Here is a 19321-nt window from a genome sequence, read left to right on the forward strand (position 1 = left end):
AAGGTGCTCAGAAAATGTTGCTTTTATCCCTGGCTCTATTATGCAGATTGTCACACCAGACTGAGTTAAGGAGAGGGGGCAATTAAGTAAATGAATCAACATTTCATTTTATTCTTTTCCTTCTACTGTTGAGTATGACATGGGGAAAAGTCATAAATTATTAAGTGCAAGTTATTTAAAAATATAGGCTTTGAAGTTACCAGTAGTGTTTCTGGTAGAGATATGTTTGTGTTGCATATGAAGGCATTTTAAAGCCCAGTAATACAAAATAGGTCCAGTCACCTCTGAATCTTGTCCTGTTTAACCATCCATAAAGCCATTTTGCAGGGAAAGAGTTTGGTAACATGCAAAATGTAAGGATGCAGTAGTAGAATAATAGTTTTCCAACTTTTCATCACTAAGTGCTCTTATTAATAATTTATTTGTATTGCTTTGGACCTCTTTAGTATATATTTAGATGCCTCTTTGGTGTTCCATAACATTTGAGCTAATTTCTGTTGCATGCTATTGTATCATGACCACTTTCATTCTTCTTTTAACCCCCTTCTCCATAGTGAGCCATCAAACAATATTTGCTAAACTGAGAACTAGCATTTCTTTATCTAAAATTATAATAGACAATATTTATTAAACATTTACTGTGTTCTGGAAAGCATAGAGTTTTTCATTTAATGACTCACTTATTCTCACAACAAGCCATGGGCTCACATCATTATTATTATTTTCATTTTACTGTTGTGGCTTTCCCAACAGTAACATCCTGATTCCCACATTATGCCTGGGAAGTCCACTTGATATTGTCTATGGGCACTAAGATGGACTGATGCCAAAACTGTCCCACACTCCAGGTTTTACCAACATCTTCAATCTCTTTCTCCTGACCTCTAAACATTTTATAGAGGGGGGCACAAACTGATTGAGGAATTTCATTTTCTTCCCATATTTCTTCTGCAGCATAAAAGGATGAGATGAGGATACAATTCATCCACAGATTTTCACAGAAGACTGGGTAATTGCTATAGTTTCATTCCGCTTGATGGGTATTTCAAGGACATAGGGAAAACAGTTATCTTTCTGCTTCCAATATACCTGTTGTGCTAAAACAGTGCATTTGGACATGGACCATTATGAATAACATCTTTACATGAATGACAAGCAGTTTCTCCTCTGCTTCTGCAGAGATGGGTACCTATTACACCCACTAATTCAATGGAGGCAGGTATAAAGGTAAGTTCACTTCTTGAATGCATGCGTTCCTTTCCTACAAGGTATTTTATGTAGAAACAGCAAGTCTATTTACCCTAGAAACACAGCTTGAGAACAAATACTGGCAATCTCCTTTACTCTCCTGATTCTCCTAAAGGGTGGGCATCTGTAAAAGTGATTAAATATATTTAAGGAAATGCCTGGAGACTTACCACATGCAGGGATGTCACACATTTCAGACTTAAAGTTTTCATCCAAGGTAAAGCACCAGGGTGCTTCCTTCTGATTGCCTGGGTTGCGGCAGTAGGAATGGCCTCCATTCAGCTCTGGGAAACGGAGGCCTGTGAAGGTGTGCGTGTGGGGGTACTGGGAATTCCATGGTTGGCACTGGCGCCCTGATTTGGTCACACTGACTGTCCCCCGGTAATCCACACCTGTACTGTTATAGCACTTGTGATCTGAAAAACACAAAAAGAAAATCCCAAACTTTGAAAAACAGAGGAGATGCTGGAGCTCCCAGGCAGCAGTTTCTGGAAGGATGTGCAATTACCCTCATGGCCAAGACCTCCCTGCTGATCAGGGACCAGCGGGGGCAGTCCCCCAGCTTTGGCTGGATGTAGGCAGTTACATTCCTGGGAGGATTTAAAGCTTATGCTTCAGAATAAAACCAGTCCCCCTGCAAGTATTTTTAATATTGAACACAGAAAAAATCAGAACTGGGGTGGGACCTGTGGGCACAGGAGTCATTTCCTAGTGAATTGTTCAGGGAAGGTTCAGGCCAACTGTACTTTCCATTTCTTTTGATGCCTTAGAGCATGAATCATGTGATAAAAAATCTAATTTGGTAGTTCATAGGAAATGTTTATTTGGGCCATCTATGCACTGATGGACAGAACACCCTTGAGAAGGAGGTCCAGTTATGTCCTCCTCCTAGGTGACCACACTACTCGAAAGCACTGTAGCATCTATTGAGTTGAAATAAATTGGAATTTGGAGGGGTAGTGATGACAGGAATAATAGTAAAGACCATATGCTAAGCACAATTCTAAGCATTTCAGATGCATTCAATTATTTCATAATATAGTATTAGTTACCAAAGGAAATAAAAAAAAATTACCAGTCAGTTTAATTCGATGAATGGCAAATGTACAAAGGAACAGTCTTTTGTTTGGTGGTGGTGAGAGAATAAAGGATGGAGGCGAGTATACATATAAATTGTGGTATAATACACACCATAAAATCTATCATTAGTGCATTTATTACATTCTCAGTATTGTGCAATCTTTACCACCCTTGACTTCTAGAATGCTTGAATCTCTTGTCCTGAAAGGACCCCCATCCCATTAGGCAGTCACTTCCTACTGCCCCCTGCACCTTGCCCATGGCAACCCTAATCTGCTTTCTGTCTATTGGTTTGTCTATTCTGGATTATTCATATAAATGGAATCATGGAATAATGTCTGGCTTTTTTCACTTAAGGTTCCCACAAAGGAAGAAACTAAGCAAAGGATTATGATGCTTGTTAAAGTTTCTGCACCCCAAGTTGGTAGAAAAAGCTGCTGAGAAGATCAGAATTTTAAATAAAGATCTGTGTATAACTAAAAAAATGTTTTCCAGATTCACCCATGTTGCAACAAGTATCAGAACTTCATTCCTTCTCATCCAGCCATCCATCCAATGTTGGACATCTGAGTTGTCTCCATCTTTCAGCTATAGTGAATAATATTGTTATAAACACATGCATACCAGTTTTCGTTTGAATACCCATTTTCATTACTTTTGACTACATACCCAGCAGTGGCATTATGAGGGATGTGCACTTTTTATGTGCAGTCATTGAGGTACCATCAACCCTATTTTTAAGTTATCTTCTTGAAGGTAGACACTTTCATCTAATGCACCAGTAAATGTTCTACTCCCAAGAAGTATTTAGCCCATTGGAAGGGAATCTGACTAGCAATATGAATAATTTTACACTTTTTATTGTGCTGTGGGGATGCTGGGCCCCAAGGCAACAAAGATGATCAGGGGCTACCACCTACTTTTATTGATGGGATCCGCCATGGGAATTCCAATCCGGATACAGTTTGCAGCTTCTGGGCTCTCTGGCTGGGGGAGATCTTCACAGTTTGGCAACTTGAGCCTCATCAGAATCATGGGATTTGATCTTGCAAATATGTATTCTGTTTGACACAGGACATTCTCCAGGATTTCACATTCATCGCGACACAAGTCACGGGGCTTTGGGACGGATGAGGTTTCATCACAGTAAGGGAAGGCATAGTGGCACAGGGAAGGAATGGCGAACTGGGAACACTTATCAGATAAGTGACTGGAGGTGCCGATCATGGTGAAGGCAGCTGGAAAACAAACACAATTATTAACTCCCAGGGACCAAGGTTTATCTGCTCCAGTTATCTAGTCAACAGATATGAGATCTAAGCACACATTGGAAGGGATTGGCTGTGCTCAAACAGACATGGCCAAGAGAAGGAGATTCATTTCAGTTGTCTAAGCAGATTACTTTCACTGGGTTGAAAAAAAATCATTTTGACTACAAAGTTAAAAACAGGATTAAATTACATATGTACCATTTCCTAATAAAAAGAATCAATTAGGTTAAAGCACAATATATTTTTCATTTTTACTACAAAGCAACAAAACATTGGGTTTCATCCGGTACTTTTTATTCATTTTGTAAGGCTTCTACAGCAGTTGGCAGCTGCAGGGTGGAACTCACTCGCATGGATGAACCTGATCACAGGATGTGTGTCTTGCCTCTGAGTGCTGTCAGTCTTTGGATGACTTCTTTGTTTTTTTTTAAAGATTTATTTATTTATTCATACAAGAACTGGGGTACAGGCCAGATGCGTGGCAGGGTGAGAGGATTCACCAGAGACAAAGTGGGGAACAGAACAGGCAGACGAGATACATTGCTACTGCTGAGGGGAGCAGTGGGCGTGACAGGAGAGGTCTGGTGCACCATGTGGGACCCTCACCAGCTGGCCGGGATCGAACCAGTGCCGCAGAGGCTGTGGACAGCTTCACAGCGTGACACTCAACCACTTGCGCCACCAGGGGAGGTCCTGGATGACTTGTTTAATTCCTTTGTAGCTTGACTGCTTTCTATTCCATCTTCTGAAAGTGAGGGGACTCACTTGAAAATTCTCAAAGAGCACAACTCAGTTGTTCTGGGGTGTATCACAGAATGTGAGTGGTCACTTACTCTACCCTGAATCCAGTATGGTCTCCAGGGACAAAAATAGCACCAGCCTCCCTTTCCATACCTCCATCAACAGGGAGCTTCTCCCTCACAAGGCAATCTCTTAGGTTGTGGGTGCATTGCTTCCCAAAACATATTCCTCACAACATTAATTCTATAGAATATTAAGAGTGTTTGGGAAACTAGTGGTGGAACACTAGTCCCCAGTGTTCCATAACCAAACAAGTTTGGGAAAGGCTGGATAAACAAAGATAAGTGGATTTTTTTTTTTAACTATAAAACTTTCCAGTAAGAGGATATCCTTTGAAAATCTCCAAGAGAGGATTATTACAAATGGGTTACTAAATATTTATATCAGAAATTCCACTTATTTTTGTGACTACTCAGTGAAAAGTAAGCTAAAGTGTCTTTACATGAGCTTACAGCTCCTCCCATCAGTCCTACTTCTGTTCTCTGGAATTTCACAGAGTCCTCCCTCCTAAAAGCATGAGGGATTCAGCAAATGGCACCTACATCTTCCTAAAGTTGCTACTCCAAGTTAAATAGGTGTCTCTGGACCCCTCTGGACATGGTGTCTGGACCTTCTGTTGTTCTGTGTGCCTGCCTTAGGTTTCTTGCCTGTCTTTTAAATCCTAGCATTTTCAGCTAAACAACAAGGCACCCAGTTCCATCTGAATTTCAGATAAACTTTTGGGATGTATATTAAAATTTGGCCGTTGTTTATTTGAAGTTCGAATGTAACTAGATGTCCAGTTTCTTATATGCTAAATCCAGCAAACTTACTAGAATCTCATAAAGACAGTTTTAATGGCTTGCAAGGGCACATGAAACAGAGACATGATAACCTCAGAAATGCAAGACTCCTGTAAGTACCAGAACTAAGACTACAAAATTGTGTAAGGTTGCCAATACACCTCACATGTTCTAGAATATGATTTGCCAATAGATTTCCATTAAAAAGATTCCTTCAGAACTCTTCTGCACTGTTGGTGGGAGTGCAAACTGGTCCAACCACTGTGGAGAGCTGTGTGGAGATTTCTGGACCTACTAAACATAGAGCTTCCATATGATCCAGCAATTCCACTCCTAGGTATTTACCCAAAGGACACAGAAACATCAATTCCAAAGAACACCTGCACCCCTATGTTTATAGCAGCACTGTTTACAATAGCTAAGCTTTGGAAACAACCCAAATGCCCTAAAATAGATGACTGGATCAAGAAGATGTGGTACATATATACCATGGAATATTACTCAGCATTCAAAAAAGATAAACACATGCAATTTGCAGCAACATGGATGGCACTGGAAGGGATCATGCTCAGCGAAATAAGCCAAAATGAAAAAGAAAAATACCGGATGGTCTCACTCATAGCAGGAATCTAGAAAACTTAAATAAGGGACCAGGAAAACGAATAACTATAAGAAAGTGAAAATCAAAATCAACAAAAAACTACGAACCAGAGACACTTTTAGGGGGGCGGGGGTGGGAGGGGAGGGATTGGGGTCAGAATGGGGGGGCTGCAATTGTATGGGGAATATAAAAATAAAATTTATTATTAAAAAAAAAAAAACCACAAAAAAAAAAAAAGATTCCTTCAATTCAGAAAAACAAAGGGTAAAATACAGAAATCCAGGTCTGTAAGAGACCTATGATCATCTTGTTTTATCATTCATTTCAGATGAAGAGATTTTCAAGGAGAGTCGGAGATCTCAAGGTCACAGCAATAGTAAATCTGGGATCAATAGGCAGAATTCTAAACTCTAAATTCATTTCCTTTCAGGCTACGTGATGTTTCCAAAAACTCTGTGAGGGAAGAGACATACTGGCTTACTCATCACACCATCATATCTTCAGCATCCAGTCCAGTTTCTGATAAGTGCAAAGCACTCAATAATATTTATTGAGTGTTTGAATGAATGTGAGACTTCTCAAAACTTCCTTTTCCTCTAAGGGCAACCTTCAATAAATTATTTTAATGTAAATTCCAGAGCACAGAGATCCTATCTCATGCTTCTTTATGGTCCTGCTCCCAACCTCTATGCTTACTCTCATCCCATGTCAAGAGAAGAACTCAATAAAACTTGTGGTGAAAAAATAGCTCTTCAAGGTTCAAATATAATTTTTTATTTTTACCTACCTGTGATCTGATTTTCTATTTCCCCCTGCATGTGCAAAGACTCCATGTAGACTGTGCGGTTGCCAATAAATCTGGCACATGCAATCCCTCTGTATGGTTGGCAGAATCCATCTTCTTCATATTCATCTCTAAAAATAAAATACAGCATTAGCTGTTGCAGTACATAGTTGGTTCTGACTGTGCGATGTCCTAAAAAGTCACTAGGGGGCGTAGTCGGGCACAGTAGCCTAAAGACTGGGCTAACGAATCAGGCTTCTCTTCACTTCCATCCTTCACTTAAAACATCTGTTGGTCATGTTGGTCAAGTTTCCTTCACCACCTCCCCCTCAGCCTCCTTCCCCCCAATCATCCTGAAGCACAAAATCATCCTTAAATATGGGAGAAAACACTTTTATTTTCGCAGCTGGTGGTGGGCTGGAAGATGATGTAGTAAGAGTAAAGAGGAAATGAGTTGGAAATCTGGGCACACGTTCTACAGTTTTTTGTTTTGTTTTTTGAAGCACAGATTATTTCTACTTCATTTGCTACAAAGGCGTGGGTGCATTATGCACAAGATCCACTCCAACTGATATGTCAACTAGGAGGTTCCACAGGGTGAGATGCTGGGCGCAGCTGGAAGAAACCAGAAGACAGTCCAGTTACATGGCTACTGACTACTGAAGATCCATTATTTCTACGCTGCAGAAAGAGGGCCAGGGCAAACCATCAACTGGAGAATTTCAAGTCACTAATTCCCAGGAAATCTAGAGAAGATGTCAATAAACATTTTGATCCTCTAAAATAATTAAAAATAAAAATAATCCTTTAAAATATTGCTGCCTTGAAATTTTATTTATTTTTTCAGAAGATTTATTTATTTATTTATGTGAGCACTGGGTACAGTTAGAAGCGCGGGAGGGTGAGAAAATTCACCAGAGCCAGAGCGGGTAGCAGAGCAGGCAGACTGACAAAGTACACTGAGGGGAGCAGTGCGTGGCAGGAGAGATCTGCGCGCCATGTGGGACCCTCTCCGGGGACCAGGGATCGAACCAGCGCTGCAGAGGCTGCAGGCAGCTTTGCAGCCCAGCGCTCAACCACGCTGCGCCACCAGGGAGGCCCTGCTGCTTGAAATTTTAATAATAAAGTGGGGGAGGAATAGAGATCTTACCCTAAAGATAAGGGACACCAGGAAGTAAGGGGATTACTGACAATGTGCAAGTGGCTGGAGATGAGGGCACAAGATGTCAGGTTTACTTTGAAAGAACAGAGGCTTTCACCTTCCACAGGGCCTTGATAAGCACAAGACACCAGAGTACAGAATATCCAGTTATTTCTCAAAGGGAGGCAACAGCCAAACAAAAAGCCACCTGCCCACATAAGGTTGACTTCCACCCTGGATGCTCCTCCTCCCAGAGCTTGCTGAAATCCACATATCATTTGAAGAAATGTCATTTCTCCTCACTGGCTACTTCTCATTGCTTCTGAAAAGCATTTTAGGGCAAAAGTTAGGAGAACAACATTATCTCTCTGTTTGTATCATTTGAGTAGCCTTAGCAAACTCTGAGTCCTCTGAGACATGTTTTTTTTTTTTTTGTTCTATAAATGTAGATAATTGATCTCTCAACCTTGTAAGTGAAAATCACGAGAAGCCTATTAAATGCAAAAATTTTTTAAAAATGCTTCACAGAGGCACATAGGATTATTATTCAAGTATTTGCAATTACTAAAGAACACATTAATTTAAAGGACAATATCTGACTAAGTTCCTACTTTGTAAGATGGACTGTGGTCAGTGTTATCTCCCCCACTTGGGGGCTCAGTGTGCAAGTCTAGAAAGTCCAAGATAACAGGAAATTGGGGGGGGGGGGCGGAATATGATAGGGTTGGTCACTCGTTTTTAGTGGCTTTCTGTTTCCTACTCACTAAAACAGTCATACTGAAGCAGAGATGGGGGAAGTATCTTCAATGTAGTCCTGAAAAGAGTTTGTATTGCAAAGCTCTTAAAAACTTAACCTTTAAGTACGAGTACAAATGAATATATCATATACCTGACATAAAGACATTGAAATTTTAATGTTGCAAAATCCTGTGAGCACTCCACATGTTTACTTTCATAAATCCTGGAGTAATGTTGAAGCCTTTTTGGCTTAAACTTTACTTGGGTTGTAAAATTAACCCCACTTTTATTGGGTAACTAATACCATAAACCTATGGGGAGAAAGAAGGTTCTCGATGACCTAGTCTTGGATCTCGGAAAATGAAGTACTGAGACCAGCATAGACTGGCCTGCTGCATAGACACCGCCACTCCTGCTATTATAGATGATGCTTTTCTATCCCTAGGCATTAACAGAGTTCTGGATTTTTAAGGTGTCATTCTGAGAACACCCCTTCCTCCCCCACATTAAACTCTCAAGGCCTCAATTTATATCTCTTGGGAGGACAAAACCCTGGAATTACCCCTAATATAAATCCCTAACCTACTGGGAGTTCCCATATTTTATGTGTGAGGCTTAGGCTAAACTTCTTACCACCTTTCCAGTTCAAGACTCTAAAAAGACTCTTTGAATATGTTTTTTAAGAATAAAAGGGAATGTAATTCCTTGGCCACATATTTCTTATCAACGGCTCAGAATTGCAGGTATATTGAATTTTTCAGTGTGCCCAGAACTCCTGATACTCTGTCCAGCCTCTTGGGGACAGAGGTGAAAACAAAAACAAAGCAAAACAAAACAAAACTACTTAATTTCATTTGCCAGGAAGCAGTTCTCAATGCTGGTGGCTTTAAAAAATCTCCTTAGGATGCTCTCAAAGGTAACAATGTCCAAAGTTCACCTTGGACCCACTGAATTATACTCTCTGGGGATGCATGTGGGTATTCACACATTAAAAAAAATTTTTGGGTGATGAGAAGATGGTTGAGAACCATGGAACTGTACCCTTCAAATGAGTATTATCATGCTTGCTTTACAGAGGGAGAAACTAGGGTTCTCAGAAGTGAAGTAACTGACTTAAACTTACAAAGGCAGCAAGTGGTGGAGCTAGGATTTAAATTTAAAATTCAAGTTCAAGTCATTACACTGTGTTGTTAGATCCCTTATGATGTTCTGCTTTTCAGTACTGTTTTTTTTTTTAAAGATTCATTTATTTTTATACAAGAATCGGGGTACAGGCCAGATGTGTGGGAGGGTGAGAGGATTCATGGGAGACAGAGCGGGGAACAGAACAGGCAGATTGATGAAATACACTGCTGAGGGGAGCAGCGGGCAAGACAGGAGAGGTCTGCTTCGCCATGTGGGATTCTCACCGGCTGGCCGGGATCAAACCCACACTGCAGAGGCTGCAGACAGCTTCATAGTGCGGCGCTCAACCACCTGAGCCACCAGGGAAGCCCTTCAGTACTGTTTTTAATTAAATCAGCTGAATTATAAATGAGATTGGATAATGAGCTTTTATTCTGTACAGGAACTGTTATGTTTCATTACATATAAAATAGATATTAAGTTACTTAATCCTAATGACAGTCTTAGAGAGAAGGTGAAGGAGTAATTACATTCACTTTACAGATGAGAAAACTAAGTGTCAAAAAGAGTAAAGAACTTGTCCAAACTTATACAAGTAGAAGACTTAGATTTGCTCCAACTTAATGACTGCAACCAAGGTATGCAGTTACCTTCCAAAAGGTTTGGTTATGGAGATTTTTGCATTGCCCACAGGGACTTTCTGCTGTGAAGATACCTTGGTGTCTGGTGGGAGGCAAAATGGTTTTCTTTTAAACATGAAGTCATAAATGCCTTTCATCCTTTCTATTTTTTCTGATGGCTTTGGCTGACGGGGAACAAATGCTCTTCCAGCATCAGTCAGTTTTATGCTTTTCTCCTCCTCACACTTCTTTCATCATTGATGTCCTCCATGCTCAGCAAATTAAAAACACAAAGCGGCAGCAAAAGTGCAAGGACACTTGCAATGAGAGTGCCTGAGGCTAAATTCTACAGAGAAGAAAAGTGCATTGTAAAAGGGCAAATGGAATTGTGACCATTCACCACAGCGGCTGGCACCAGCATGTACCAGCTACCTCACCGTGATGTTGAGATGCAGGGGTGCCTTGTAATGGGAACTCATATTTCCCATAAAGGTAATTTTGTGTACAAAATTATCTACAACCTCCTCAATTCCCTCCTATGTGACTGGGAAAAGCAAACACAGTTTGCTCTCTACCTTCGCTGTCTCTTGGGTCTCGCTTCTTCTTCTTTTTTTTTTTTTAAATAAATCTAAGTAACTTTTTTTTTAAGATTTATTTATTTATACAAGAGCTGGGGTACATGCCAGAGGCGCGGGAGGGTGAGAGGATTCACCAGAGACAGAGCAGGGAGCAGAACAGGTAGATGGACTGAAAGCACTGCTGAGGGGAGCAGCGGGCGAGACAGGAGAGGTCTGCCGCGCCATGTGGGTATCTCCCTAGCCAGCTGGGAATCGAACCTGCACTGCAGAATTGAACCTGCACTGCAGAGGCTGCAGAGGCTGCAGACAGCCCCAACCCACTGCGCCACTGGGGAGGCCCTCTCTTGCTTCTTGAGGAAAGGAGTTCATGTGGGATGGCCAGACAGGCCAGACAGCTGGTGGCCAAAATGGTGGCAGCTGGAGTATCTACCCATGAACCAATTCAAACCAAGCAAAGGGAAGTATTGTTGCTACAAGGAACAACAGTTTTTACAGTGGGAGGGAGTTTTACAGTGACAGTGGAAGTCAGTAGCTTCACATTCCTAGGCAAACTTCTCAGGTCAGTGAGCAAAGAAGAGAGCACTTGAAAATGAAAACACCCCTTGTAAATAAAGGGCATATGAAGGCCAAGACACAGTTTTTTAGGAGCAGGGACAAGGAAAGGAGATGAAAGCATGGGTGGGTGAGGTAAGGGGAATGAAAAGATGCAGAATACCCCTAATAGATGCCAAAATGGAGTTGGCCCAAGTTGGAACTATGTGATGTCTCCTCAAGATCTCTCTAGTGCTTCTGGGTAGGGCAAGGTTTCTGCCTCAATTGAAGAGAGAGAAGAGCAAACTCGACTGTTGACTTAGACACATGATTAAAAAGACACCCTTACAACACCTGAGAGGAGAAGTCAAACATTGTATAAAAATGAACAATGATATAAAAAAATAAATAAATAAATAAATACGGGAAAAAAAAAAAAAAAAGGGCACCTTAATGTTAGTGGGAAAAGTGTGAAATGAAGTTTGGCTATTTGTTTCCAATACTGTTCTAATGTTAATTTCTGCTTTTGATTCTTCTACTATATTTATGCAAGATGTTAAGAGAGCATATGGGGTGAAGGATGTATAGAAATGCTCTGCACTATTTTGTGCAACTTCTCTGAAATTTAAAAATATTTCAAAAAAGTAAAGAAAACATAGAAAGTTTTACAGGATGATGGAGAGTGGGCATTTTATTGTGTGCAGACAGAATAGGAGATGCTATGATGTGAGAGTGTTGGGAAGGATCTCAGCTGACCTCACTTAATCTTTCTAGTGATCTGATAAAAATCCCTATCTCTGGATGACTAATTCCCATCATTAACAATTCATGCATTATTTGAGCCTTGGCTTACTTTATATTCACATGCTTCCAGGAGAGATGACCCATTGGATCAGAAAGACATTAACATAGATTAATTGTTACTAGCTGCAGTGGGTACTTTATTTTTTATGCAAAGCTGTACAGCAAGGAAGGTTGGAGCAACAATAAGAAGTGTGCTTGGGGGCAAAGAGCCATCTCCCTCCCCTGCTTTACATGCAGGTCCAGGAGCAGCCTGGTGCCAGTTGAGATGACAGCATACGCACATCTGCGGAGGGGGGCTTGGGAGTCATAGTAGATGAGACCTCTCTCACCTGGTTCACCCTTCACCTAGTCACAAAGTTATCTCAGAATAAAAACTTGATAAGGTCATTTTCTCTATAAAAATCATTATACTTTTCTCACTTTCTTCAGTTTCCAGTTTTCCAGCCTTGTCCTCTGCCAGTCAAACTTATGAATCTAATGGTGCAGCCACACTAGTGACCTGGCTAGACTCAAAACAGAGAATGCACTTTGCTGCTTCATGGTTGCCTCATGCCTCCCCAAGGCTTGGCAAACCCTTTACCCACTTTCACACTCATGAATGCCTTGTCATCCTTAAGAGTCACATGCTCCTAATTCCTCCTGGAAAGAAGTTAGACACCCCCAACTCCTACCTAATATCTTTATCACACCAGTCAGCACATTTCTGACTTTGTATTAGGTTCATCTATTTAGTGCCTACCTTGCTGCTACTCTAAGACAAGGACCATGTCTGATTCAGCCTCAAACAGTAGGGCCCAGCACAGTGCCCAAATCAGCAGACATGGAGAGGGTGCTGCAGACAGATGTTCACATCCAGGGCTTCAGAGTTAGAAAAAAGGCTTGTTGCCTGACTAACCAATGGAACTGTAACAGCTGTGGATTTGTCCCGGGTTCACCGTTCACCCACTGCCAGGGAACTTTCTTCATATCAGAAACACCCTCTGAACTAGAAATTACTTTCTTTCATATCAAGTTTCCACTAGATTATGGGCAGATCTAACAGACTTACTCAGCTGAACTGATTCTTCCTGAAGAGCTAGGCCCTAAAATGTTCTCCTTTGGGGTAATAAGACCAGTTAAAAGGCATGTTTCTCCCTAGCAGGAAGAGAATAGACATAGAGGTAATTTGCTAATTGTAAAAGCTCATCAAACTAAAGCACTGTAAGGGGCAGGACAGGACACAGTGCAGGTTTTCTGATCCCATGCAGACCGGGTAAAGGAGGAGCCAGAGTCCTCAGTAGTTTTGCAGGTTTTTTATTTGGGGTTCACCAGGCATATGGCGGGCAGGGGTGCTGGCTGGGGGGGTGGGAGGCTGGCAGGCCTCCCAGCCCCCAGTAAGTCTTCACTCTATCTGGGCTCTCTAGCGTTCGTTCTGCTGCTTCTCGGCTTCTCTTTTGGCTTCTGCTTCGGCTTCTGCTGCTGCTGTGGCTGCTGCTACTGCTTCGGCTTCTACTGCTGCTACTGCTGCTGTTACTGGTGCTGCTAGCGTCCCCCCGTGACGCCGCCCTTAAAAGCACAGTCTTAACTCAGCTGAATCCCATCTACCTATGCCCACACCCTATTCCAGGTGCCTGCCATCAGGCATGCATTCAGGACAAGGATCCATCATCTATCCTGATGGCGGAAGGGCAGAAAAGCCTGACATTTTCTTTACCCTACAAGCACTAAAAACAAAAACAAAAACTTGTACACAAGTGCTCTTAGCAGCAAAAACTCAAACAGAAACTTGTACACAAGTGTTCTTAGCAGCACAGTTCACACATCAAAGGTAGAACAAACCCAACCTTATCAACAGAAGAACAGATAGACAAAATATGGTAGAAATGTGCAGTGGAATATTATTTAGTCATAAAAAGGAATGAAGTATTAAAATATGCCATAAATAAGAAGGATATCAAAAACATTATGCTAAGTAAAATAAACCTGGCATGAAAGGACACATATTATATTATTCCATTTAAATGAACTATTCAGAATAGGTAAATCCTAGAAACAGAAAGCAGAAGTTGGTTACTAGCTGGGGAGAAGGAAGAATAAGGAATAACTACTCAATGAGTATGGCCTTTTATTCTGTAATAATGAATATGTTTTGGAATTATATGGAGGTGTTGATCACAAAACAGTGTGAATGTACTAACTGCTACTGAATGGTATACTATAAAATGATTAATTTTATGTTATGTGCATATCACCTCAAGTAAAAAAAAAGAAATATCATGTATATGCAAGGAACAGGTAGAGAGGCCTTAGAAGAGAGTCAGTGGTTGGAATTTCCAGCCGAAGGTTCTAGGAAGAGGTTTAAGGAGTAGCTGTGTGGTAAACTGCATTGGCAATTTACACAGTATCAGAGGGTTTCTTTGTTTTGATTCTCATGGCTCTTCAACTAGAAAGCCAGAAGAGTGGTTCTCCAAGCCACAGCATGGCAGCCTCATGGGAATGGATTGCAGTGAATGAAATGATCCAAAACATCAGATTTTATCCTATTAAGCCCCTTTCAAGAGCCCCATTTTGAGTCAAGGAGGAAATCACATCAAGATGCCTCTGCTCAAAACCCTGAATCTCAGTTTGAAGGAAAACTAATGGTTAAAGAGATAGGGAAGCACAAAGTGAAGATTTTCTCAGATGGAAAGTAATTTCTCTTTGCTCAAACAAAAATAACTTGCCAGTGCCTGCCCAAGTGAGCATCATGTTCATAAATGGATAGGAAAAATACCCTTTAAAATGTGTTTATCAGATAACATATTAGCTGGCCTGGCTAAAGCATAGCCATGGCAGATTCACACACATGGTGCTTCCCAGGATTGGCTTTAGTAACCAGGGGGTGGGTATGAAGCTTCCTGCCTAGGAGGAAGGGTTTGACCTTGGGAGGTACCGTCAGATCTCTTAAAGATGAAAATTAACTGTCTTTTAATGAAAAAGGGGATGCATAAAGTTAAAGATCCCAGTAAAGACTGCAGAGTTATTTGAATGTGGATAAAAGCTCACAGACACAAAATTCAAGAACACATTAAAATCTGATGTGGGATGTAAGTTACTACCTTTCCAAAAATATGTCCTTCCTTTTTCTGGACAACTTCTAGCCTTGAAGCATCCTTGATTATCTGCCAACCAGGAAGAGCGGATATCATTTAAGGCTTATCAGCTTTAACTGCACACACCTTGGAATAAAAGGCCCTTGGAGAAGGTGCATCAAAATTATAGGTGGAGATGTGGGAAGTGCTAGTTGGAGTGAAGATGAGAAGGTGAGTGTCCTGCAAGGGGAGCTGTTGAAGGCACCAAAAGTAAGACCTTGGCTGGCTCACTCAGGAGAGCACAGGTTAAACATGTGATCACAAACTTCTCTCACAAAATCTGTTTTCTAAAGATCAAACCAAAAGTGGGTATCAAAGTGGGTAACATGTTAACATACTTGACCTTTAAGGTCAGCTTTCAAAGCGAGCCAATCCAGGACATCAACCCAGAGGGCTGATGACTCAGAGAAGACCTCAATCTTTAAAGCTGAGAATTTAGCTAACTCAAATATCCCTTCTCATACTGGAATGTCTCTGTGAGTCCAAGCAATTTGAGGTGATTGTGTCAAATATCACTTGCTGTTTCCCACACCTGGATACTGATAATTGTTAACATTTATTTCCTTAGCAAAAGAATCCCTTTTTCTCACACCACGTTTTTTGCTTTAAAAAATTAAATTAAATTTTAAGTTTTTTCCCCTCTTGGCCATGAACCATTAAAACAAACAGATGAATAACATTCTGTCATAGTTTCCAGAAAAGTACATAATAGTTACTTGTGTTCAAGTTAGAAATGGGAAGGTATTGGCTTTGCTTCACAGAGATGTCTGGAAACACAAGAGTTGCATTTCGTTTTGGAAAAGGAGCAGGATTACCCAGGCTTGTATCTCACAAATGCAATTTGAGGGAAAATTATGCGTGTAATATATTCTATTCCCATTTAAACACACATTTGAAATGATAAGACTGCACTAGCACAGTTAGAATATTTGTAAGAATATGGAAGATCCCTAGTAAAAAAGCATGAGTGATTTTTTTTCTCTCTTCTATTTACTGAGGTTTTTGTTGTAGGGTAGCCTCACACCATCTAAGAACCCTTGGGGTGTTTATACTTCTCCTCCTATGAAGGACCTACATGGCCCCTAAGCTCAGGCGGGAGCTGGGAGTGGGAAGGTGGGACTTACAGCCCCCAAGGTCAGGGCCCCTGAGTTCTCATTAGAAACCCTTTGGATGTTCTTTGGCAGCTTTCCAAATATCGGCATTCAAAGGACCCCTGATATTTGCCTATGGAGAATAATGGGAGTTTAGAATAATATGAAATTCACACATACCAATGTGGTCAGATTTTCTACCACAAATGTTACTAGGATTGCTTTGAATTTTTTTATACTTTTTTTATGCCTTTGGCCATGGAATTTTGAAAAAAGAGGTTTGTGGAATGAGTGGCAAAGGGAATTTAGAGACTTCCTAGGAGGGTTTTAACTTTATCTTACTGCTCAGAAATGGGGTGAAAACCAATTCCCAATTGTTGTTTTTCTGTGTAATCTCATCTTTGTTTCCCATGCCTTCTTCTGATATCATTTATAAAAGACTACAAGTTTCCATAAAAAGCAAAGCTGAATTGCTAGCCAACGTAGTATTAGAAGGTCTAGTTAGACAAAAGAAAAATATAAAGGGAAACTGTGAAAAAAGAAGTAAAGCTATCATTATTTGCAGATGACATGATAAATATATACAGGGAATCATCAAGATTCCATGGAAAAACCAATTGAAACAATCAATTTAGCAAAGTGGCAGGGTATAAAATCCCTGCACACATAAATTAACTACCTTCCTATCCACAAACAATGAGATAGAAGAGGGAAATATTAAGAAAATGATCCCCTTTAAAATTACACCACAAAAAAATTAATACCTAATACCTAAGAGTAAACCCAACAAAGGAGATAAAAGATTTATACAAGGAAATTTATAAGATATTGTTGAAAGAAATAGAAGACACAAAGAGATGGAAAAATACTCCCTGATCACAGATTAGAAGAATCAATATTGTCAAAATGGCCACCCTACCCAAAGCAATATACGGATCCAACACAATTTCAATAAAAATATCAATGGCATATTTCAAAGAACTGGAGCAAATACTGCTGAAATTCATATGGAATCACAAAAGATCCCAAATAGCAAAAGCAGTCTTGACAAAGAAGAAAGAGAATGGAGGTATCATACTTCCAGACCTTAAGCTATATTATAAAGCCATAATAATTAAAACAGCCTGGTACTGGACCACACATGGACCAATGGAATAGAATTGGGAGCTCAGAAATAAACCCACATATATATGGACAGTTTGTGTATGACAAAGCATTCAAAAACATATACTGAAACAAGGATAGCCTCCTCAATAAATGGAGTTGAGAAAACTGGACAGCTATATGTAAAAAAAATGAAACTAGACCATGAACTCACACCATACACCAAATCCAAAATGGATCAAAGACTTGGATGTAAAACCTGAAACTATAAAATACATAGGAGAATACATAGCCAACACATTTAATGACATAAGTTTTAGTTAGTCCTTTAGGGAGTCATCCCCAACAGCAAGAAAAACAAAAGAGAACATAAACAGCTTGTACTATATTGAACTAAAAAAGCTTCTGTACAGCAACAAAAACTGTAACTAAAATGAAAAGACACCTTTCTGAATGGGAGAAAATATTTTCACACCATATATCTGACAAATGACTGATATCAAATGAGTGATATACAAAGAGCATATAAAGTGCACAAAAACAGAACAACCCAATCAAAAAATGGGCAGAAGAACTGAACGGACACTTCTTCAAAGAAGACATTCAAATAGGAACAGCAGGAACACGTAAAAGTGTGCACAATCACTTATTAGAGAAATGCAAATCAAAACTACAATGAGATACCATCTCACACCTGTGAGAATGGCACATATTGAAAAGACTAAAAACAAGTGCTGGTGAGGATGTGGAGAAAAGGAACCCCCTACACTGCTGGTGGGAATACAACCTGGTCCCTCCTATGGAAAGCGGTTTGGAGGTGTCCCAAAACATTAAAAATGGATCTGCCATTGAACCCAGTAATTTCTAAGCATTTATCCAAAAAACTCAAAAACACTAATTCAAAAGGAAACCTTTACTCCCATATTTGTTGCAATGCTATTTACTATAACTAAACTATGGAAACAACCTTAAGTGGCCCAGAACAGATGAATGGATCAAGAAGATGTGGCACACATACACAATGGAATATTACTCAGCAATTAAAAAAGATAACTCATGCCATTGGCGACAACATGGACGGAGCTTGAAGGGATAATGCTAAGTGAAATTAGTCATAAGGAGAAAGAGAAATATCAGATGGTGTCACTAATATGTGTAAATAAAGTATCTAAATTAATGGTCAGATAAAGACAAGCTCAAAAACTAACCCTTGACAGCTGGCTACAGAACGTAAGCACCAAGGGGAAGGAAGAGGGAAGGATGGGTAAGAATAAAGAAGGAAGGACGCACCATGGTCTATGGTGGTGGAATATGGGTAAATGGGCTGTGGGTGCACTATGGAAATGCCTGATGGGGGTATCCCAAAATTGCCTCAATTAAAAATAAATAAATTAATTAAAAAAAAACAAAAGCAATAGTGAGTTTAATGCCTCTCCTAAACCCCAACCCAAAATACAACAATACAGAGACCCATGTTAAGCATAGACTCTTACACATTCAAAAAAATTGTATTAAAGGCAGAAATTTATATTAAAACAAGGATTGAGATGTGACATACTGAATGAGAGCACTGTAACTGGACAAGTGACAGAAAAAGGACTTTAGGATGTAATTGTGAATTCCATGAGTTCTTTCAGGAGAAATGAGGAGTAGGGGATGGTTTGGGAGGACTTTAATTAGGAAATGGGAAGGTGCAGAACAGAAAAAGAGGGGGACTTATGTACTCAGCATTGCAGCGCTATAATCTCTGTCACCAGAACTTTATAGTCTTGTGGGAGAGAAATGTTAAGTGTGATAATCTTTGTTCCCCCTTCTCTTCTTTCCTCCCTTTGTACCATTCTTCCTTTAATTCCAACCAACAAATTTGTTGTAGCATTGCGCTGAGAATAAAAGGAGCATCCAATTGAGGCTG

General features: G+C 40.2%; 1 protein-coding gene and 1 long non-coding RNA gene across 13 annotated transcripts in view; one reads left to right on the plus strand and one right to left on the minus strand.

Moving 5' to 3' along the window:
- Window positions 1–6434, plus strand: part of LOC119235382 (uncharacterized) — a 52271-nt gene extending 45837 nt beyond the window's left edge. For 8 of the 9 annotated variants that reach the window (XR_005122831.2, XR_008550273.1, XR_008550276.1 and 5 more), the window contains 2 exons: window positions 955–1227; window positions 2686–2949. This is a non-coding gene — a long non-coding RNA (uncharacterized LOC119235382). Of the gene's footprint in view, window positions 1–954; window positions 1228–2685; window positions 2950–6213 lie in introns of those variants that run through there. The other variant, XR_008550275.1, reaches the window with a different exon arrangement.
- Window positions 1–19321, minus strand: part of ROR1 (receptor tyrosine kinase like orphan receptor 1) — a 335132-nt gene that overhangs the window by 36198 nt on the left and 279613 nt on the right. For all 4 annotated transcript variants that reach the window (XM_054691317.1, XM_054691318.1, XM_054691320.1 and 1 more), the window contains 3 exons: window positions 6571–6698; window positions 3249–3566; window positions 1419–1664 (listed from right to left, as the gene is read on the minus strand). In XM_054691317.1, the coding sequence (XP_054547292.1) occupies window positions 1419–1664; window positions 3249–3566; window positions 6571–6698 (692 nt within the window). The remainder of the gene's footprint in view (window positions 1–1418; window positions 1665–3248; window positions 3567–6570; window positions 6699–19321) is intronic.

The sequence above is a fragment of the Talpa occidentalis genome, unplaced genomic scaffold (assembly GCF_014898055.3).
Source record: "Talpa occidentalis isolate TD23 unplaced genomic scaffold, MPIMG_talOcc4v2.1 talOcc4.9, whole genome shotgun sequence".
NCBI classification, from domain to species: Eukaryota; Metazoa; Chordata; class Mammalia; order Eulipotyphla; family Talpidae; genus Talpa; species Talpa occidentalis.